The sequence below is a fragment of the Excalfactoria chinensis genome, chromosome 3 (genome assembly GCF_039878825.1).
Source record: "Excalfactoria chinensis isolate bCotChi1 chromosome 3, bCotChi1.hap2, whole genome shotgun sequence".
NCBI classification, from domain to species: Eukaryota; Metazoa; Chordata; class Aves; order Galliformes; family Phasianidae; genus Excalfactoria; species Excalfactoria chinensis.
The window spans coordinates 89,169,602-89,192,394 of record NC_092827.1 but is presented as its reverse complement, the minus strand read 5'-3'; the positions used below and the strand labels follow the sequence as shown (position 1 = coordinate 89,192,394).

General features: G+C 46.8%; 2 protein-coding genes across 2 annotated transcripts; one reads left to right on the top strand and one right to left on the bottom strand.

The window, feature by feature from the left end:
- The first annotated feature begins 2,468 nt into the window (after nt 1-2,468).
- Nucleotides 2,469-10,661, top strand: SDE2 (SDE2 telomere maintenance homolog). Its single transcript, XM_072333252.1, has 7 exons — nt 2,469-2,714; nt 2,870-2,987; nt 3,902-4,013; nt 4,618-4,787; nt 5,350-5,461; nt 5,868-6,282; nt 8,797-10,661. Exons 1-7 carry the CDS (start codon nt 2,520-2,522, stop codon nt 9,016-9,018), a joined length of 1,344 nt encoding a protein of 447 aa, XP_072189353.1. The 5' UTR covers nt 2,469-2,519; the 3' UTR covers nt 9,019-10,661.
- Nucleotides 10,662-14,936: 4,275 nt separating this feature from the next.
- On the bottom strand, nt 14,937-17,410 carry LOC140250538 (left-right determination factor 2-like). The gene is made up of 4 exons (XM_072333311.1): nt 17,044-17,410; nt 16,566-16,797; nt 15,438-15,677; nt 14,937-15,276 (listed from the first exon to the last, which is right to left on the bottom strand). Exons 1-4 carry the CDS (start codon nt 17,408-17,410, stop codon nt 14,937-14,939), a joined length of 1,179 nt encoding a protein of 392 aa, XP_072189412.1.
- Between the last annotated feature and the right edge of the window lie 5,383 nt (nt 17,411-22,793).

The window sequence follows — 22,793 nt, the reverse complement described above, 5'->3', positions numbered from 1 at the left end:
TGACAATGTGTGATCTATAAAGGTCTTGATTTCTGCCATAATGACTCCACTGTTGTCAGCTCTCAGTTTCACAGGTGCACGGCAGCAGTAGCATGCATCTGCAGGCTGGATCCGTGTGTCAGAGTTATGAATGACTGTTTGCTGCAATGGAGGCAGCCCTTCTCTCAGCCTCCAGTGGCACCTCTTTTTTGGTGCTCTTTTCCCTGCAAGGAGCTGCCATCACAGGGACACTGTCATTCAGTCAATGCTTACTAGGGCCATGAATTCATCAGCGTGGATGTAAGAGTAGTACAAAATACTCAGACAAGACATAGATCAAATGACCTGTGAATTACACTGATTGAAGCATATCTTCTGGACAGTCCTGTGGCCCAACTCTTTCCTGGACAGCCCCATCTATTTTTTTGGCCCGTATTGGCAAGCTCTTCACTCTCAGTGCCAACAGCCCAAGTTCCACAGGAGGAAATGAGTCATGCCCTCACAATGCAAACTGAAATCCTACAAGCCCCAAAATTAGCTGTTTGTCGTATATCAGTGTAACTCAGGTATTGCCTATTATGTTCTAATCTGATATTATGTATGAATAAAAATGCCCCAACTTGGTCTAGTGGCTGAATACACTGTCTGAGGCAAAGAGGTTGAAACTAGATGATCTTTGAGATCCTTTTCAACCTAGGCCATTCTATTATTCTCTGATTCTATGAAATCTACCAGAATTCATCATCAGATAGCATTCCAAAGATTAGGCACATGATTATAAATGAAACTAGCAGCATCAGGTGACTTGAAACTCAGTGTAGGCTGAATAGGGGCCCAATCCAGGACAAAACAATCACAGCTCTTCATGGCTACACAGACATCGGGTTTGTACTGCTGCAACATGGCACATAATGCAGCAATACCACTTGCTCTAGGAAGTAAGATATAAGGGATTGTCTGGCCTGGGTGAAAATACTTTGTGAAAACACCGCAGCTAAAATGAAAACAGCGTAACAACAGTGGGCCAAGTTTGACTCGTTAGTTGGTCAAAACAAGCAGATTACCTTTATTAATTACTCATTTGTTTATGTGAAGTCCATGCTTGCTGGTCACATCATCTCTCTGCTTCTGAGTTTCTCAGCTCTCTCTTCTTTGCCACACATTTTTCAGATTGCCTGGTGGGCAAACTACATTTCTGCACAGCCAGTGCTTGTTCTGACGCAGCTGAGCAGCACCTTGCTCACCTGAGCAAAAACACAGTGGGACAGCCATGGCACCAAGCTAAACAGCTGAGCAGCTCAGACATGAGTTTCATGTTGTTGAGGTGCAGTTGGTACCAAAGGCTTTTTGCTACTCCAGGCTCCCATACGTGCACCCATCTCACTTCCAAACCATCAGGGTGGCTGAAAACCAGCCAGGGCTGGAGCAGGCAGATTACGCTGCTGCCCAGTGCCAGATAAGCTGCCAGCCCAGCGCCTTCCCAGGTACCTGGGGTGGCCCCAAGGAGCTGGGTCTCCCTGCCCACCCCTCCAGGGAGGGATGGGACAGGCATGCGGAACCTGCAGCTTCCCGCAGTGGTCCACCTGCTGCATGCACAGCCAGCACTCAGCCCCCAGAGCTATCATCTCTCAGCTATAAAGCACAGGTTGCAGACATTTCTGCTTTTCCACATTTGGGTTTGGGCTTTACATTCCTGTGTGAATTCACGGTTGTGAAACTAAGAGGACGTCTCTTACCTTGAAAACAGTTTACCTGTGATCCAGCCCTGGTGGCTTTGATCTCAGGCCAGATCTGTGTCGGTTGCACCTAGAGAAAAGCCTCAGCCACGCTAGAGAAGCAGGAGCACCGCGCTCTGCCAGAACATGTCACAGCCTGCCGGCCAACACAGCTCCCGGCTTCTGCTGGGGGCAGGATGGGACCAGCGCCACGCTAACAGTGACACGGGGTAGGAGGCCACCTAACAACAGTGTTCGCAACAAGAGGCAGCGCTCTGCCTTCTAGCGTGCTCTCACTGGGTAGCTGTGCTGATGATGTGAAGGGGACCGAAGCCACTTGCCTGGGTCTCCGTCATGTCATTGCACAGATCCAGGGCAGGCTGGTGGGGGCAGCCCTGCCCATGGCTGGGGGTGGGGCTGGGTGGGCTACAGCCCCTTCGAACCCAACCCATCTTGTGGCTGCGCCACGCAGGGGCGTCTCATTGCTGCACCATGGCAACACTTACATAATGCTTTAAGCTGCCGTCTGGGACGGCCTCCAAAGGGATCCAAAGGGATAAACTGGGCCTCTGAAGGGACTGAGACATCAGATCGACACTGAAGGTTAAGGCGTAACACACACAGGTCGCCTTAGGCGATGCTTGAGCCTCTAGCAGCTGAAATAGGGAATCCGAGCCCCTAGGAAGCCTTTCATAGTTCCTATAAAACACACGCAGCCGGTTATCGTTAGCAGCCCGTTCCAAAGGCCCTACAAACACACCACAGCACGGCACCGCCCACCCCTTATCGCCCCGGCACCGCCCGCCCCTTATCGCCCCACCACAGATGACGCTCGTCGCCCCCGCGCGTCACCTGACCGCGCGCCGTGACGTCACGGGCGCGCGGGGCGGCGGTTGGCGGCGGCGAGTCAAGATGGCGCTGCTGGTGCGGGATCCGCTCTGCTCGCGGGCGCGGCTGCGGGCGCTGCCCCCCGGCGGCGGCTCGGTGCGCGGCCTGCTGCGGGACTGCGCCCGGGAGCTGGTGAGTGGCGGCGGGACGGGGCTCCGGCCCCGCGGGCGGCCCGCTCCGTCTCGTAGGCCGGCCTCTCTCTCGCTCTCTCTGCGGCTTTCCCTGATGTTGGGCCTGGGCCGGGTGTTGCGTTTCGAGTGACGAATTGTTTGTTGTTTTTGTTTTAGAACGTTCCCGAAGAAAGTCTGTACGTGAAGTGTAACGGGCGGCTGGCGGCCGGAGGAGACGCGCTGCGGGATGGCGCCGTGTACAGCCTGGAGCTGCGGCTGTGCGGGGGGAAAGGAGGTCAGCTCGGTTACCGCGTACACATCGTGCGGGCTTCTAAGAGCTGAGCCGGCTGTTGTCAGGCCTGCCGCATCTTCTGCAGCATTGTGAGCGAGCTCCTTGCTGCTGGTTTACAGTGCTGATGTACAGCAGGCTGTACAGGGCGTCGGTGTACAGATACGTTCCAGCTTCTGCTTGAAAAACAGTGCTTGTTTCTTCCAGGCTGCTTAAAACTATATTAACATTATCCCACGTTGTGCCTCTTTGAGATACCTGAGGGATTTTGTCAAGCTTCAGGCATGAGGTGGGACTGAGTGAGCAAAGTTAGCAGGTTTGCCTGTGAGTAATGCCTGAGAAGTGTATAGAGTCACTAAGGCCACTAAAATCCTCATACTCAGCCATCAGAGTCTGTCTGGAGAACCTCTACGGCACAATCATGGTCAGCTTGGTGACATGGCTGGGGCTATCTCTTACCAAATAGATGGTTTTTTTGTTTTTTTTTAAAGGGGGTTTAAGTCTGATGGGAGCTAAAGGGGCTCAGGGGAGAAGTATGTTCTGCAGAGATTGGGAGAGACTGAGAATGTTAAGTCAGAGGTGGAAAAGACTGCAAACCAGATTTTGCTGGGGGAGTCCAGGAACAGGCTCTCATGGTAGGAGTGCTGCACAGGTCCTGGTGACTTTGGTGCCTGCTATGAGGAGAGCAGAAATGACAGGCGTGATAAATCTTGGACGCTTTGGTTTTTTTTCATTTATTGTTAAAATATTGCTCCTACTGATATTCTGACACTGTAACGTTCAAGTTACCCTGTATCTAGGTAACACTGAAGGAAAGTGAAGCACTAAGTCGTTGTATTATATATTGTACGTGTTTCCATAGGCAGTTCTGTTACGTACAAACTCATGTCAGTTTGTTTCTGTGTGTCTGATTCTTGCAGGATTTGGATCTATGCTCCGAGCGCTCGGTGCTCAGATTGAGAAAACAACCAATCGAGAGGCCTGCCGGGACCTCAGCGGGAGGAGGCTTCGTGATGTCAATCATGAGAAAGCGTGAGCATTTAGGCCTTCTCTTAGAAGCTAGCACTATCAAATATATCAGTGGCAGAGTTTGCTATTAACAAAAGAGGTGATATGACAGACTATCACAGCAGTTTTTATTTGGAATACTAAAAGGACCAAAAGTGAAACTGTAAGCACAGATAGATGAGAGCCACATCATGATTGCAGTTGGAAAGGAGGTCTCTTGGCCCAACCCTGCTGCCCAAGCAGACACAGCTGGGACAGGAAGCGAATGGTATCTTTTGGCATCGTTATATTTTGTTAAATAGAGGTGATTGTACTGCAAACTTCTGAGAGAAGACTGAGCTGCACCTCTTGGGTTTCTCATCTTGAGGGTCTGAGTTCTGTCTGAAGCTGTAAGACCGTGGTACTGGTAGAAGGTGACAGTACTGCTGTCTGTGGCTTTCAGAATGAACCTTGCTTTTAGCAGACTTCCTGATCATCCTTCCATAGTTCCCATGGGTGGTTTTGTTGTTCTTTTCTCATTGTCTCCTATCCTAGCAAGTGCTAAAAGCGTCAGAAGTTGCAAAGTAATAAGCTAGTGATATGTTCAGTGCTGGAGATGCTCTAATTTTCATGGATCTGTAACCTGCAGGATGGCCGAATGGGTGAAGCAGCAAGCAGAACGGGAAGCAGAAAAAGAGCAAAGGCGCTTGGAAAGGCTGCAGCGGAAACTTGCGGAGCCAAAGCACTTATTTACAAACCCAGACTACCAGCAGCAGTGTCACGAAATGGCTGAACGGCTGGAAGATTCGGTCCTTAAAGGTACCGCAGTTTAACCTCACTTTCTCTCCTCACAAAATAAAGCAAGCTAAAAGCTCAGTTCAGCAGGGAATTTAAAGGAAAAAATATGGCTGACAAGAACTCTTTGAATTGAATTACATTCTAAATTCCAGTGAAACTTGTTGAATTCATTTTTCCTCTTTGCCTGCTGCTTTTCTTAAATTGCGTTTAGCAGCACGACAAAGATCCAGGTGATGCTTCGTATGTGAAATATCTTATTTCATTTACTATGCTTTGTAGCTATTCTATTTACCTGCTAGATGTTCCCTTACTGACAGCTCATGATGGAACTTGAGGCTGATTGGGATATAGAAACTAAAAGCTCATGTCAGGAATCCAATTGTAGGATTGACTCTGTGTCTTAAATCAGTGTAAGAAAGCTTTTGCTGCTTCTGAGATTGCTGGATCTTTGAGTTTCCCTAAATATATACCAGTAGTAATTACTTTTAGTGTTTTGGGCTGCATCTGAAATGAAAGGATAAATAGAATTCAGGGCAGATGTGAGTTGTGTATCAGTGAGGTAGACTTCAGCTTTTCTTCTTAGGATTGCAGGCCTCGTCTAGCAAAGTAGTGTCACCAGAAACTGGCAGTGGGCGGAAGCGTCCAGGTGAATCTGGAAAGAAAGGAACCAAATATGGGAAGAAGAGATGTTTTTGGTAAGTATTAGGACTCCATAGTGTAAGTAAGGAACATGAAAGTAAACAACATCTCATCTTTATGTAGGCTTAAATAGCCATCACTGCATTGAGGTGATTAAATTGGAGAACTACAGCTAACAGGCATCCTTGCTTTTCCACCTCCTTTTTAATGTGGTTATATACTACTAGCCCTCGTTCTTTTTTAATATTCAGTTTAAAACAAAATGTAAAGAAACAACCAACTTGAAATAAATAAATAATGTTTTTCCCCATGTCATTTATCACTTCCTGTAACAAGAAAGAGAAATCTTAATGATTGCAGTGGTGTTTCCAGTAGCGGTTGGCAACACACACTTGGGTTGTGCAAAAGAAGAAAAGCAGAGCAAAATGTATCTGACTATTTGTAATGTACTGCTTATGCCAGGCTGGGGCTGGAAGGATTGGATGATACCGACAGTTCAGATTCTGATGACAGCAGTGAAGAGGATTCCCCCCAGACATCTGATGGAAGCTGTCCATCGGGAAGCAGGCATAATGAGAATGCTGGAAATGCCAATGAATGTTCAAGCAGCTCTGTGGATTCAATAGAGCACAGTCCAGCTGCCAGTGCTGCTGAGGAGGAGGCAGCGCAGCAGCCAGAGCTTACTGGAATAGATCTGCAGGTGGAGACCCGCACAGGTGACCAACCTGAAGTTCCAGCTGATGAAAGCAGTGAAATGACAAAAGCACCTCTGAAGGAAGAGGCCCAAGAAAAGAGTGAAGTAACTCAGACTCTGAAGGAAGAAGAGCAAGAAAATGCTTCTTGTAAGGCTCAGGAAACAAATCAATTACCAGGCACAGTAAGTATGAAGCGGTGCAAAATGTAATATATTTTTCTTTTGCTTGTACTTGGATCGCTTTTTTTTTCCTGTGATCCACAAAGCGAAGAGGTAGAGAGGGTATGTTATCATCTGAACTTAATGCATTAGCTGTGAGTGCTTGAATTAGAATCAGTCTTCTGAAGAATGTAATGGGATCTTGAGAGATGGACTCAGACCAGACATCCCAAAGTCAAAAAGGAAAAACAGCTCATCTGAAGATGCTGCATTATGCTACTTAGGTAAAGGGAATGTAGAACTTAACGGCAGCTGCAGCTGAAAGAGGCTGTTGGTTGAGAGTCTCTTCACTGATCCCCATTAACTCCACGTGTTGAAAGCTGAATTGTAGTGAAGTAGCAGTCTTGAGAGATCCTAAGTAGAGCAGGTCAGGGCAAAATTTTTAAGATGGAAGATTTTTAATTGTCTATAGTTTCTATTAAGATGCAGTTGCCCTTGATTGTGTAGTGTTATTTTTCCCAAGATCTGTGTTTCCCTTGTGTTTTGTTGGTTTCTTTTCTCCCTCCACATGAATAGAAAGGCTCAGTAGCACTTGTGGTGGGTGAGGGAAGGAAAATAAAATCCTTCTGTAGGATGAAAAGACTCCTACCAATGCCCTCTGAGACATTACCAAACACTTGCCAACTTGACTGATCTTGTTTATAATGTAATTTGGCCATGATCTCAACTACAGCTTTTAAATTAGAAGTTGTGACATGTAGATGTACCCTAAACCAATCAGCTGATTAATGTCTCTTAGTGTTTTATTTATAAAAGACTTGAGTTTAATTCCCAAACTGACACAAACTTCAGCTTTTATTTGACCGTTACAAGTCAGAAAGCGGTGGCTCCTGTACTAGAGAATTAGGATTCATGTGTTAAGCTTCACCTGAACTTGCAAAAGATGGTGGAAGAATGATTTTAAAACAGATTATCTAGTCTATCAGGAATAGAAGCACTTCTGTATTGTTACCGTACCATTAACCCTGCTGGCAGTTGGGGTTGGTGTCCCATCAGGAGCAGTGCTGACCATGAAATTCTTCCTCTGGCAATAGCCAGGAGCGTGAAAGGAAATGGCTTGTTCTAATATCAAACTAAAGAATGTATTTTTTTTTAGCCTTGAAGAGGTTGCTTGAGTTTTCTTTTGTTGTTCAATGTGAGCAGAAAGTCTCTCATCAGCTGCCATTGTAATGGCTGAATTCTTTCTGAGTGAAAATTTAGTACAGTCAAACGGAAAAAAGACCAAGGCTGTAATCCGATAAGTTAGAACTTTATCATCTATTGTACCATTAAAGCAGGGAAGCTTTGAACTGGGTGTTTACCGTTCTCCACTGTTTACCTTTAGCTCAGTATTTGAGATGGCCTATTCTTAGAACAGGAAGCTCCACCAGCGCTGTGGCAGATTGTTATTGCAGGTGGAAATATTTTTATAATAGTCCTTGGTGGATTTTTTTGTTATTATTTTTAAAGTAGAATAACGTGCCAGCCAGCCTTTTGGTTTGGTTCTGGTCAGCAGCACAGGTTTTAATTCTGCCAGCACTAATGGCTTTTGTTGTGCTTGTAAGGGAGTGGTCTCACTCCCACAGCTGGTGCTACTTGCTCTGAGGCCCCTTTGATGCAACCAGCATTATACTGACCCTAAGACTAATAGGTGCTCTATATACTGAACAAGGTGGGGTTCTGTGTCCTGTTTTGGCTGTTAGTAAATTCCAGCTCTTGGGTTATCCAGTCCTTGTCTGTATTCTGCTGGCAAAGCTCTGACCTGCTGCAGCTGGTGTCCCCTTGTTCCTGCTATTATGGGCATATTGGTTGTATTCTTCATGTCATTCAAAAGGGTCTGACTACTTTGCCACGATGCTGGAAGCCAAGTTTAAGCTGCTGAACCACTAGGTGAGATGGTGGGCTGGTTTTAGTACGTTTTTTGGGAGTACTGAACTTCCCTGGGGATAAAAACAGTACCATCTGTTTTGCCTCCAGAATAAATTACTGGCTTAAGTTACTATTTTTTGTTATTATTCTATTTTAAATGTGTAAATTCTACTGGAGTTACTTTAAAAATTCATCTGTGTTCATAGCATTTAAAATGAGCAGCACTTCCATCCTGGAGGCTGTGTCTATCCCAAGCTTAACCCCATCTGCAGCATGTCTGGACATGCTGGATTGAGCCTCTTGACTAGCTCAGAGACACTGCGAGTGATGAAGTTGTAGCAGCACAGCTGTACACTGGGTAGGAAAGCCAGCTGGGCGTTCACCGTGCTCTGGGGTGAGTTAGCACTGCTATCGTTTGTGTTGGGCTCAGTCTGCTTGCAAGTGATGCAGTAGTGCTTGTCCTGAGCAGCACAGGCATCGTTAATAATGGGAACATCCAACAGAAGCATATGTGGGATATTGCTCAACTTTCCTAATTTAAGGGCTTTTGTGAAATGTTTTGTCTCTACTTGTTCCCTTCCCCTTGAGGAAGAAAACAATGATTGTCATGGGATGTTTTTCTCTTTGCAGGATGTGGAACCGATCGACCTACTTGCTTTCAGCTCTGCCGCTGAAATGGAAGCGCTGGGGTTAGATAAGCTGAAGATGCAATTGATGGCCTTAGGACTGAAATGTGGAGGCACTTTACAGGAGAGAGCAGCAAGGCTTTTTTCAGTGAGAGGTCTGTCCAGAGACCAGATTGATCCGTCCTTATTTGCAAAGCCTTCTAAAGGGAAGAAAGGGAAATCATAAATTACTTTGTTTCTATGTATTTTAATTTCTCCTTGTTCTCCTGTCATTCTGTACTGTCAGAGAGAATTCTTTGGCATCTCTGGGTAATTTGTTGTTCTGTTTTAATGAAGTTTAGTTGACATAACATAAGAGGAAGCTGTTAACTAGCGAGTTAGTTTTGTGTTCAATGTACAAGGAGTGAAATACTGCCTTTTGATAAGGCTTACCAACAGTTATAACAGATCTGAGTGTAACGGAACAAACTCCCTGCAGATGAGAAGGATCAACCTGTGTGTTTTTCAGAGAATGAATGAATGTCTGGCAACATCCTCACCTGCGTAAAGAAGAATATCAGTCCTTTCTTAGCTTTGTGTTGCATCTCCTTTAATGTATATTCCAGTTAGCACAGTTAAAAGACAAACATCAAACTTGTGATTTGGGCTTAAAAGCTCAAGTTTCTTTGTATGAAAAGAACTTCTTCATATGGAGGGGGTCCCATCTCAATAAATGCTGTTGTGTGAATTAGTGAGATGTCAGGCAGCAGCGACTAATTGGTAAAAATATTTCTTTTACAAGAAGTTGCATAAAGGGATTCATTTTGCTCTTTAGAAGCATAAAGAAATTCATTTTGCTCTTTAGAAGCAAAGGAGTGAGAGAGAAGAAGAAAGAATTACATCCTTAAGAAGTTAAGAATAAAGTGTGTTTGCTCCTTGCTGAAGGTTAGTACGTTACAGAGCAATTCATCTGAACCTGAATGGGACAATTAGTGTTGGTTTTAACTTCTTACCTGTGGCTAAAGCAGTGCAGTTGGCACCTGAGGACTTGAGTATCTGCAGTGGTGGTGCTTTATCCCAGTGCACTCTAACCTCACAGATGGGAGTTATCCCATGTGGTGGTAAAGGCTCCTGTTGGGGCAGTAGTGTGCTTTTATGACTGCAGGTACAGCTGCCACTTCTGTTTGAGAGGCTTTGGATTGCTGCCTCAGACTTCATGTTTTGCCACCATATGCTGAGTCTTACGTTTGTGATCTCCCTATCAGATTTCCTTGGAGAGACTTGTGGCCAAACAAAGGCTTCCCAATTTTCTGACGCTGTACAAGCAGTCTGTGTGAAGTTTGGCTCAAGTGAAGTTCTGAATTGCAGCACAGGCAGGAAATGGGTTTCAGATGCTAGGGAACCAGTTCACTTGTGCGGTGTTTCATGTCTCAGACGTGAGCAATGCTTATCTACTATTTCAGTTAGCGACCGCTTTGCAATCTTGTAACCGTTCTCAGAAGTTGCTTTCTTTATACTTGGGAGTTGGCTTTGGATTGACATTGTTAAAGCTTAAGTTTTATATTCTTGACAAACTTCCCCCTGAGGCTTGGTAGAAAATGGAGATGAGGATTTATGGTTCTGAAGAGCCAGAAATTCCACCTGCATTTTCTCTGTGAGCAGCCCTGGAGTTCCTCCAGGTGTCGCTGTGGCTTTGGGACAGCTCGGATGGGAGCGAGCATCCCCAGCACAGCCCGCAGCCAAGGGCTTCTGTTCTGCATTCATTCCAGTTTGTAGGAGATGGTGCTGGGTCGTACCGAGGAAAGGCGTGTGAACCGGGAAGTGCGGGATTCATGTATAATACAGCCTCTGATAGGCAAGTCAAAAGAGCTTCCTTCGCTTGTTTTTTAACTGTAAGATGGATTAGAGTCTGCTCGCTAATAGGAAGCATTTGTGGTGCATCTGAATAAAACATTCCTTAAAGTACAAGATACTCCGTGCAACTCTTCAGTATCCTGTAGGATCTTTCAGCTGATCATCCTGAAGTCCTATACCAGCATTCATGAACTAATCTCATCAGCATTGCAAGGAACTGTGGAAAAGGTAGAGATTTGTGCAGGATCTGCTTGACACAGTGCTCTGAAAATGTACGTTGTGACACGTGGGGCTGAAGTGTGCTTAAACTTGGTTAGAGGATGGGAATAGGGGTGTGTGTGTGTGTGGGGCAACTTGTAGGCTTGCTGCTGTAGGTGGCAGTGTACTAACAGGAGGATGGCTCCTCTTCCAGCCTGCTGGTGGAACCCTCTGAAAAAGCGTGATCAGAAACACTGCCTGCCTTCTGGTGGAGTGCAATGGGGAGTGAGAACCTCCTCAGAGAGCTGCCTGCAAGGTCTGGAGAGCAGAGAGGTGCTCATCAGGTACCAGCTGACTCGTAGAACCTCTGCTGCAGTTTAGTGAGCCCTTAGTGAGCATGGCTCCCTGAAAACATCATTGGGTTTCTGGTGCTTATAGATGCTGCTGCTGCAGTGCAAGGTCTTAGAACCGTTTGAGTTGGAAGGGACCCTTGAAGGCCATCTAGTCTGGCTCCCCTGAAGTGAACAGGGACATCTAGAGCTCCATCAGGGCGTTCAGAGCCCCATCTGGTCTGACCATGGATGTCTCCAGGGATGTGGCATCCACCACCTCTGTGGGCAACCTGTGCTAGTGCCTCACTATTCTGATTGTAAAAAAACCTTCTTTCTTATATCCGATCTGAAATCCTTTAGTTTAAAAGGATTTCCCCTTGTCCTGTTACAACAGACCCTGCTATAGAGTCTGTCCCCTTCTTTCTTACAGTTCCCCTTTAGATAGTGAAAGGCCGCTCTCAGGTCTCCCTGGAGCCTTCTCTTCTCCAGGCTGAACAGCCCCAGCTCTCTCAGCCTGTTCTCAGAGGGGAGGTGTTCCATTCCTTGGGTCATTTTTATGGCCCTCCTCTGGATGCACTCCAGTGGGTCCATGTGTCTCCTGTACTGAGGACTCCACATCTGGATGCAGTACTCCAGGTGAGGTTTCAGAGCACAGAGCAGAGGGGCAGGATCACCTCCCTCACCTTGCTGGCCACGTTTCTTTTGATGCAGCCCAGGATACGGTTGGTTTTCATTTCACATTAAGTTAGTGGCAAAAACTAGATGTTGAGTCTATTAGATGAGTCCTTAAAAATATCGAGGTCTCAAGGGAAAGGATCACAGTAGTGGCCTGACAAGCTCTGTCTGTTTGCGCTGTGTTCCCCCTTCCCAGCCTCCAGCTGTTCCCAACCAGGGCAGAGGAACTGCTTTGGTTATCACCTCTGTTGGGATGTGGATTGGGAATTTGGCTTTCTACTCACACCAGCAATTAGGAGGCTGCCCTGAGAGGCCAAGTGTCAGACGCTATTTGTAGGAGTTTGTGAAATGCAAAGGGGAAAAAAATAAAGAAGCAGAAGAGAAATGAGGTCTCACCAGCAGGGCAAAGCTGCAACTTCTCATCCATCTTAAAAGAAAATAGAAGAGCAGCCTCGGTTTGGATGAACACGTGGAAGGATCAGTCAGGGCAATGTAGCTCAGCTGGCAGGGCGTTTTGTGCAGCTTGAAAACTGTGCTACTCCTCCTTGCTATTGTTTATTTTCCTAGTGAAGCGTGAACATTAGTGCTGAAACAAGCTGCTGTCACGCATGTAAGGTGTTCTGCCTTTCCTCAGGGGTTGTGCTGCTGCTCCGGTGGGAAGAATAACATGACAGCTTGACAGGCTTTGTGTCTGCTGCAGCTTGTACCACTGCAAAAGCAGCAAGACAGCATGCGAATGACATCACAGCTACCGCTGCCTGCGCTGGAGCTGGCCGGCTGGGGGTAATTCCTGTGGCACTGGGGGATGTCTGAGGGAGAAGGGCTTCATCTGCAGCCTCTGCCTGCAAGTTTGCGCTATGAATCCTCTGGAGCATTCTCCATTTTAGACCCACCTCCCACCCTGCTGCTCTTCACTGCAAAGCCGGCTAGCATGGTTCAGCAGAGACATGTGCTGAATGTGCTTGTGCTATTTGGGCATGATGGGTCGGTGAGCTCAGTGCTGCCGGCCCTCCACCACCCTGACCCCCACGGTACAAGTTCCTCCCAGGCTGGGATAAAGGTGCGTGGGTTGGGCTGGAGAGACAACAGGGTTAATGCTTTTCCTCCTCAGGCAAACACCAGTTCAAACACTTTCTTGCCCAGGAGCCAGTGGTGTGCAGGTAAATATCCTGCTTTGTTCCTCACAGCTGAGGTCTGTCCCTCCTGGGTGGGAAGGAACCAGAACTCAATGCTTATTGAGAAAGGCCATGGAACTGTGATTAGAAAATGGCCAAGGCTGTTCTGGCACATCCTGCTCAACCTCAGCTCACCCTTGGGGGCACTTGCTTAGCACTTTTTTTCTTTCTCCCCTTAAAGCCTTTTTTGTTGCTGTTTTTTGGTTACCAGCATTTACACAAGTGAGAGGTACCGGCCCATCCACAAGGCACAGGGAAAGCAGAAGGCAGGTGTGGCTGGTGACCTCAGAGCTGCCCTCCTGCAGGGTGGCAGGGACACCTTACTTTACAGCCTAACTGATGGATAAGCTAAAGTCACAGCTGGGCCTGTACCATCCCCCTCTTCATATCATGACAGAGCGGTTGGGGGAAGAAGCCATCTCTGGAGGTCGCCTCGCATAACCCCACTGCTCGAGCAGGGTCACCTAGAGCAGGTTGTCTGGAACTACATCCAGACAGCTTTTGGGTATCTCTAAGGAAGCAAGCGCTCGGGGAAAGGTTTGCCTTGTCTGTGGCCTGTAGGCTCCATGTGCAGACAAACATCAGAAGCCAGTTACCATCAGTGCCGCTGCAGTCAGCAGCCCAGTACTTCGTTAAGGGTGAAGGGACAAAAGCCTATTAGAGAGCATCCAAAGGAGAGCTGCAAGGACGGAGAAGGTCCTGCAGGCCAAAGGTGTGTGAGGAGCGGCTGAGGCCGCCGGGTTTGCTCAGCGCAGAGGAGCTGAGGGGAGGCCTGATGGCGGCTGCGGCTCCTCACGGGGCAGCGCTGAGCTCTGCGGTGTGACAGCGACAGGGAACGGCACGGAGCTGTGTGGGGAGGGGCGGCTGCGGGTCAGGGCAGGGTCTGCACCAGAGGGCGGTGGGCACGGCCACAGTGCAGAACTCAGGAAGTGTTCTCTATGATTCTACGTTGTCAAAAGGAGGTGACAGCTGACGCTGCGTGGGGAGAAGCACCAGCCGTGTGTGCTCCTCCCTGGGTCTCTCTCCCTGTGCCCGCCTGCGTGAGCAGATCATCTTTATGGTGAGCAGGCAGAGACACGCAGCTGAGGAGGGCTGTTGTTGGGTGTGCGTGAAGGAGCTGGGTACGGGATGCACACAGACATGTTACAGATTTTTCCCCTCCACTTTTACAATTAGGAATAATTATAAGCAAACATGGCTATTGTAATAATCATATTTTATTGTTTACTTAATTTGAAAGCAAATAAGACTAGAAAAATAGCTCTAAACTGAAAAAATAAACAAACAAACACAACTGTAATACACAATCAGAAAAATGAGGACCTGACTCTATAAACAATTCTTTGTGCAAGCAAACCCAAGGCCCAGTGTGTCCACTGGCTTCAGATCTCTAAATGCTGCTTAAAACTGTGCCAGATCCTTGGTTTGGGGGCCAACAATACAGTCCTTTGAGTTCTGGACAATACTGTATGTACATGTATAGCTACAGATATATGCATACAATGCATACTTATATATATACATTCATTTAAGCTTTAGGCAATATTCTATGTACATGTATGTATGTAGAAAATGCGTATATATACAATATGCATGTATACAATATGTACATATATACGTACATGTATTTGTGATACATGTGCATATGTGTATGTATACAACACGTACATGTAAGTGCTTTTGCTCTGCTATCCACAGTAGACACAACTTGGGCAGACAAGGACCAAAACATACAGAGCAGAGGGAACCAAGGAACTAAAATCCAAACCCAGGCTTGACTTCTGGCTGTGATCACTGTCCTTGCCTTTCACCTGCAGCTGCTTGCAGTTCCCTGGGCTGAGGACTGAAATAACCCGGAGGCAGCCATACAAACCCAGGGAGGTGCACCTCCTGCCGGCCCACCAGCACCGTTACACCCCTAAGGCAACCCCTCACAGAAGTGCTGCACCATCTGCCATGCAGCTGCACTTCTCGATGATCATGTTGGGAAACTCAGTTGCCTCGATCTCGGTGTGGTTGCCCCTCCGGACCAGGTACATGATGGGGAGCGGGGAGCTCTCGGCCACAGCACAGACACGCTCCCTGCCCCCCCAGCGCTGCAGTGGGCTGGGAAGCTGCAGGCAGCCCCCCCGGCAGCTGTAAGCCTGGTATCCTGCCGGTTCGATGACCCAGTACTGCGTCCAGGAGAGCTCACGGAAGTTGATGTAGTGCTTCTGCCGGCAGCAGGTGGACTTCCCCGCTTGCATCCCATCCTTGCAGTCCCCAGGACCACTGTGTGTGATGGGAGAAATGTTAGGAAATAGGGAAGGCTGATGGCACAGCCCTGAGCCAGGAAGCTCAGACCACGCTCAGGTTTCATTTGCAAATTCAGGCAACAAAGTGAGCGCAGTAACTTCAGGGCAAAACTGCAGGGATGCAGGCTTTGTACTCACCCATAGTCCTCCAAGTCAAGGGTGTAGAGCACCAGCTCGGGTCTTCCCACGGCTCTGTCTCCAGCATCCTGTGAGGTGAAGCGCACCGCCTTGGCAACCTCTGCAGCATAGCTGCCCACCCTTTCCCCTTCGATCCAGACCTGCAGGACCATCGGCTCCTGCCTCTTGTTCCGCAGCCAGTAGTGCACGGCCTGCGTCACATCAAAGTTCTTCCAGCCCGACTCTCTTATGGGAACCAGCCTGCCAGGCAGAGAGAAGCCCATCATACAAAGCCCATGGTGCTTTTTTTGCTGTGAAATAATTTGCTTCCTGTGCATTGCCATGTGCCTTGATCACATGACAGTGCTTGCTGAGCAGCTCTGGGCAAGTACTATTAACTATTTAAGCAATTAACTATTTAAAAGAATCATAGAACCATAGGGACTGGAAAGGACCTCTGGAGATCATCTGCTTCAATTCCACACTGTATGCAGCTGTCACACAGCAAGGCGTGCTTTGGGTATCTCCAGAGAAGGAGACTCCACAACCTCTCTGAACCCACAAGGCATGCAAGGCTAACAGGCACTGAAGGGTGAAATAAAAACCCTCATGTCAAGGTATTCAGCCAGTTGAACTTGGCACATTCAGTACTAAAAGGGAGCTTATAAACAAGAGTAAAACCTGCCTTTTATATGGTCTGATAGAGACAGGACAAGGAGGAATGGTTTTAAATTAAAGAGGGTGAGATGAGTAGAATCAACTACTAAAAACTTAAAAAGAAGTGAGATTTGAGTAGCACAGCTGTCAGGGGAAGGTTTTCACTGAGGGGGTGATGAGGCGCTGCAATACACTGCTCAGAGAAGCTGTGGATACCTCACTGCTGGAGGCGTTCACAGCCAGGTTGGATGGGGACCTGGGCAGTCTGATTCTGTGCCTGATTTAGGGCATTGCTACCCTGCCTGCAACTGGACAGTTGGAACTAGATAATCTTTGAGGTCCCTTCCAACCCAAGCCATTCTGTGATTCTATGATTCTACGACCAATTCTATGGTTCTGTTATTAGAGATGCAGACTATCATCTGGCACAGAAATGCATCACTCGAACACATCATTGCATACTTGCAGGCTTATCCTAACGTGTGCTCTTACCGGGAGTCGATCAGCGAGGTCCTGTTTGTGCCGTCGTGCTGTCTCTGCACCCAGTAGATGCTGACCCTGGCATTGGAGACAGGCCGATGGGGCTGCCTGGCTGGCAGGTTCACCCTGTCCAGAGGCTTCTTGAAAAGCTTCAGTTCAGCCATTGTCACTTCACTGTTTTTTGGTATCCTCCCCTCCATGTCAAAGATGAAGTTCTGGCGCATGGGGTCAGAGTAGAAGACTTCTGTCCGTGATGCAGAGACAAAACAACAGCCCGTCATTGCCACCCTCAGCATTTCATCAGCAGTTATCGCAGCACATTGCTTGCACGCTCCAATATGAACCCTTGTGGCAGAGACAGCCCCTAAACACACTTTTCCTAATGCATACTAAGTATCTTGCGAATAAACTAATTCTTTTAGATCTGAAACCGCAATGTGGGAACAATAGGATAAAAATGCCCCGCGGGTTGCCCTGCCCAGGGTGTTACCTGCATTGCCGGGGATCCCCTGCAGGATGCTGGCCCAGCTGGGAGAGGCGCGACGCTTCCCCCTGTGCCGCTTCAGCATGGAGATGTACTTGTTCTTCACATGCTCCGGGATGACCAGGTCCACCAGGTCTCTCTTATGAAGCTTAGGGACTTCGGAGAGGCCCAGCTGCTTCAGCATCACTTCCTTGAACCCTTCCTGGGTGAAGGCAGCGGTCATGGCAGCCAGACAGAGAGCGTAGAGCATCCGGGTGAAGCTCGCCTCCATCCTGCCCTGTTGGCGGCTCACAGGGAGGAACGGGGATGTCAGTGGGGCTGCGGTGCGCTCGCTGGCTGCGGAGCGGGACAGAGGTTTTATAGCCAGCCTCATCCCACTGGCACAACAAATTCCACAAGTGGGGAAGAAGCAGGGGACTTAAAAGGCTCACCCCCGCCTTGATAGACACATGCCAGTTTAACACCTCCATGCACCACTAGGCTGACACGGGGGGTCTAGGGGAGCTCCCGATTCCTGCACCAGGAAGATATTTCCCTGCTCTTTTAACTCCCTGTAAGCTTCTGCCTGAAAATCCCCTGGGTGAGCAGCATCACACATCGGTGGAGTTGCTGCCTGAAGTGGCCAATATCTATCAGGAGAATAAAGCTCCAGCAGAACGTCCGCCTTTATGGTGGGCATTACAAAATAACTTAAAATGTCGGTGGGGAGGACAGGTCCCAGTATGATCTCTGAATAGATTATTGTAGCATTGAATCAAGGTTGTTGAATGGGTTATGGCCTTTTGCATTGCCTATGGATCACAGGGAGGTAGGTGTAAGTGGCACAGTCCTGGCATTTTAGATGTGGGCTCAATAATGCCTGTGCTTAAGAGCAGATGGCTTTACGTTCAGGCAGATAATCTCTCAGTGAACACAAGAAGCCACTCTTCTTCTCCACAACCCCAATAACAACTGTTGGTGTTCTGAACAGTGTCAAAAACCAAAGAAAGCTGGCTCTGGAGAGCACAGGTGAAGGGAAGCTGGGTGCAGGAGGCTGCTGTTTGCCTTGGAGTGATCTTAAAACCTGAAGTTCCTTGGCTCCCTTGGCCTCTGCTGGCATGTTTTTAAAACCAATAGCAGGAGAAGATAATTGAAAAAGTAAAACTGGAACAATTAAATTCTTGAGGAGTTCAGCATTTGGGGCAGATTCTCATCCTTCTCCAGCAGGAACAAAGCACGGGATGTCTGGAGCGTAAATACAGAATAGTTTCATCATCATCAACAGACCTTTGGACTTCTTCTGTCTGTGTAAATGAGGAAGAAGCAGACCATTTTCACCCAGGGTATGGGCTGAGTGCTGTGACCTGAGAAAAGCGTGGCTGCAGGAACCGAAGTACTGAGCTCTTATAAAAGCCTCCGGTGCAGTTCATCTCCCAGTGGAGACAGTGTGAGTTGAGGCAGCCTTCCTGGGCAAGGAGGAGGACAAAGCTTCTGAGAGAGCCTAACTGAGCCCCTCCGGTACTGCCTGTTCTGCCTGCGGGGCCTTGTGCAGAAAATGTCCTGTTAGCCTTTATCTGTCCATTTCATCTTTTGCTCCTGCTGTATAGTGAGGGCTGCTCTAACAAACCTGCATGCAAGAGATGATAATGCCTGAAGACACCACAGCACCCGGCACTTCTGGATCCAAGATGTGACTTCTCCTGCGGCTGATATCTGAACTACCAGGATGAAATCTCTTCCTTGTCTTATGTGTATTGGATGGTGATTTATGGACTTCACACGTTAAAACAAAAAATTACTGAGCAAATGCAGTGGAAGTCCAGCTAAGAAGAAAACAGAGGATGTGGATTGTAGGCTTTTCACAGGAGAGTGATTATCTGGTCCCATTGGTGGAGCTGCCATTCTCCCTTTATCACACAAACAAGAAAAGGTCAGGGATTTTATAGTAGCTCTTTTTGGGTAATGTGTATTAGAGCCTCCGTGGTGCATTCAGGGTGTCAAGCAGAGGATTTATGGGGGGGCTGCAGGGCACGATGTCTGAGTAATTTACCGTTTTAATGGAAGCCTGGATGCACTGAAGAGAGAGCCTCCATATTTAAGCTTTAACTGGTTTCAAACAGATCTCTAAGATACTTACTGGGCATATCTATGCAATGACTTCTGGTAAATAAATCTAATGAGTTAAAAGAGAAAGTGTGAAAGGGTTAGCCAAATGACATGGCTATTATCCTGTGAAACAGCAGTGGTTCAAACACGTTTGCAGTGCATCAGTGAGGATCTGAGGTCATGGTACAGCTCTTCCTTAAACTGGCAAATAGCAGTTCCTGTTCTCAAAAATGAAAACGCAAGAAAATCTCGTGGTAAGCTCCTTAGTGGTAAGCTCCTTTCTTCCTCAGGGGTGAGACCTTCAAAAAAGTTTGAGGAGTTCTACCACAAAAGCAATGAGCAGCCCACAGGCTGTTATCTCATTTCTTGGCCACTTTAGTTCCGGATGCTGCCAGCCATCAGCCTTGTCTGAAAATGGTCTGATTTGCACCATACTTGTTCTTTGAAAATGCCTGATGACTGCTGAAAGATACTTGGAATCTATCTCCGTGGGTTGGTGGCTTACATTACTCCTCTACCACTCCTCTTTCTGCTTTTGCATTAGGGCAGGAATAGCTTGTATCAAGAGCCAGAATAACAGCACCCAGACCAGTTTAGCTCATTGGAATTTGCATAAAAGCACCTCGCAGTTCATCCTGTTGTGCAAAATCCAGCATGGAAAAGTTTTAAAAGATAGTTCAGCCTGGAGAAGTGCAGAGTCCTGGCAGCTGGGAACAATCAACACCAGGCACCAGGGCATGTTGGAGCCTCACAGCTGCAAAGCAGCTCTGCAGGAAAGGGCCCAGGGTTTCAAATTGTTCTGGGCAGCAAGGCTAAACTGGCCATCTCCAATGAAAACGCCTTACAGATCATGTCCTGTTGGGCTCCCTCATGTAAATGCTGGTGGTGAAGACCTAGGCAGCAATGGGAATGGCATCCCCTTATGGCAGAAGGGCATTCACAAAGTATCCAATATAGTGGGAAACCCATTTAATTTGGGAGAGAGGTTGCATAGTGGTCTGATCTTGAGCTCAGGTACATAATTCCCATTACTATGGTGCTATCTAACTTAGATCCCATTGACTTGCAACACATCTTCCTTAAGTAGGCTCCTGCATTTACTCACGGGCTTGTCCTGGTCCAACAGCCCAGACAATGACATCTGTTTGAAGAGGAATGGATAAAATGTCCAAACTCCCACCATGTTCTCAGTCAGCCGGTGTCAGCTGTTTTGCTGACAGGGTATATGTTGGCAGCATTTGCAAAGTGCCAGTGCTCTGGCAGAAAAGAGCTCTCTGAGGCATTTTTTTCCCTACGGAAAAGCAAACACAACTGTTTAAATACAGCTTTTTCTGTTCTTCCAGCAGCCTCCTCCCTGCTGTCCTCATATGAGCTTCATTTGTAGCTGGGGCAGAGTGTGTGTTACCACTATGGTGTAGGAACGCCACATACTTTTCTAATTAATGTATATGCTCTTTCTGAGTGTTCTTTCTTCTTTTGCCATGAAAAAGAGAACATCGGTCACTTTTTCCCTCTCGAAGAGAGCAGAAAGCTGTATTCCAGGGGCTGTGCTTAATCACCACGAGAAGCTGCAGAGGCAGAAAGGTTATGAGCTACATGTTAATGAAAACTGAATAATGTGTTGCTAACTTTGCTGGAAGATGCTTTTCCTCTGCAGGCCAAACATGGAGATGAAAGGCCGAGAAGTAGGAAATCTAAATCTAACCTTTTCTGTTACACATGGTGAGTTGACATGAAGAATAATGTGTTGTTTTAGTGAAAAACAAAACAAAACAAAAAGGAAAGAAAAAGAGTGTTTCTTGCATAGAGAATCACAAAAACCAGCATGAGACAGAAGACAAAATTAGGCCATAATAGAGATCAGATCACAGACCTTCATCTTGTTGCTTATCATCCGTTGTTACAACAGACTGTTAAAGCACACTTGGCTGCAAACTTTGCATCATACAGCACTGTTTGTTTCTGCTCAGATAGTTCTGCCAACTCTTCTGAGAGTGGCCATGAAGGGCTACACAGTATTCTCAATGCATTTTAAAAGATGTTATCTCTGTTATAAGATTTCAAGTGGTTAATAGTAACTCATTTTTAAAACCTACCGAGCTCTTTACTCTTCGTGCTGAGTTCTTATTTCATTCCATTCCCTTTCTGTCCAAACTGTGGACAGCTTTGAGAGTCTCATAACAAGCAATAGTACAATAGCTCCTGATTTTCTTTTGCCTTCAAACAGTGCTGCAATGCCAAGAGAGGTGTGGGTGGGTCAGATACCTTTTTCAAGCAGTTACTTCAAGGCTGTTTCCACTTAAATATTTATATTACCATTGTAGTGTTTTTTAAACCACTTTGGTATGTTGTTTCCTTTTAATGAAAAAGATTTCAGTAGGGAAGAATGAGAGAAAATACAGCTCTTTGTGTATTTGACTCCAAAGAGAAACACAAAGGAGCATTTTTCTTCACGGCAGAGGCTAAGTTATGTAATTTCCTGCCATGTAGCTGTATCTGTGCAATCAAAGGGTATAAAGTCTTGGATTTAACACAGCCCTTGTAAAGAGCGAAATAAAGCGGTGTGATCTGACTAGCTTTAATCCTTTTAGCATTCATACTGCAGGGCTCTGGGAGATGCATTGGATTCATTTGATTTTAAAAGGGAATCCAGCCACACTTGGCCAGGCCACTTAAAGCGTGAAACATGAACTTTGGGTTTTTGGTGTTTTCTTACTTTACCATTTGCTTATTTAAATGCATCAATACAGGAAAGGCCAACATTTGCACATAGCAACCACATACATTTCTAAACCTTGTTTTTGTGCTCAACACAAGATTCTGCAGAAAACGCCATGTATTTGAGGGTGATAACTGTAAGCTTTGCAGGCTGAACAATGCAGTGAATATATAGTGACTTAAGCTTGGTGCATTTCTGCAGCGTGGCTGCTGGCTGCAGCAGTCACCAGCACAGAACCCAGAGTTGTTTAGCAAATCATACACATGGAAAAGGGTTTGCAAAGGCACAGAAAGGAAATTAAGGCTCAACTTTCATTGATTTGAGGGAATTTGTCTGCTTGGTCCCTCTTTTTTTTTGCTTTGACTTTAAAATAGGAATATTTTACCTCTCTGACAATAAAACTAAATATCAATTACTGCAAGCAGAGCAGAGATGTAAAGAACCTTGAATCCTTTTGAAACACTTATTCAGTTTGACCAGATCTGTTAGAACACCCCAATAGCAGACTACAGGAAAGCAGTGTTTTCAATTTAGCTCAAGTCCTGCAAGTCCAGTGCAGGACCTGTGAAAATCACAGTGTGCAACGCGGTTATAAAATTGTCTCCCCGACAGCTTTGAAGAGTGCACCACTCAGCTTGCTCTCAGCTTACTTCCATCTTCCCAGGATGGAAAACTGTTAAATATATGCTGACTTAAATACACAAAGGCTTAGATGTATGGTGGAACATGGAAATACGCGAGTGCCTGGACTTGTCTTGAAACTGGTATACAAACCACAGCATTTGCAGAGCACAGCTGTCTTGTTTCCTAGGAAAAGTGGATGGGAACTGGTTTCTTGACATGAATTCACATCCTCTGAGAAATACTCACACTGTGATCATTTGATTAATAAACTTGTGGTCTTATATTGACATACAAAACCCTTCCCAATCATCACAGGAACTACAGCAAA

Bases quoted from the DNA above. Each gene is read 5' to 3' on its own strand.
- SDE2 (XM_072333252.1), top strand. From the start codon at position 2,520: ATGACGCTCGTCGCCCCCGCGCGTCACCTGACCGCGCGCCGTGACGTC. The intron at 2,715-2,869 runs GTGAGTGGCGGC...TTTTTGTTTTAG, and splicing joins GGGACTGCGCCCGGGAGCTG to AACGTTCCCGAAGAAAGTCT. The intron at 4,014-4,617 runs GTGAGCATTTAG...TGTAACCTGCAG, and splicing joins GATGTCAATCATGAGAAAGC to GATGGCCGAATGGGTGAAGC.
- LOC140250538 (XM_072333311.1), bottom strand. From the start codon at position 17,410: ATGAGGCTGGCTATAAAACCTCTGTCCCGCTCCGCAGCCAGCGAGCGC. The intron at 16,798-17,043 runs GTAACACCCTGG...CATCACGGACAG, and splicing joins GGGGATCCCCGGCAATGCAG to AAGTCTTCTACTCTGACCCC. The intron at 15,678-16,565 runs GTAAGAGCACAC...TCTGCCTGGCAG, and splicing joins ACCTCGCTGATCGACTCCCG to GCTGGTTCCCATAAGAGAGT.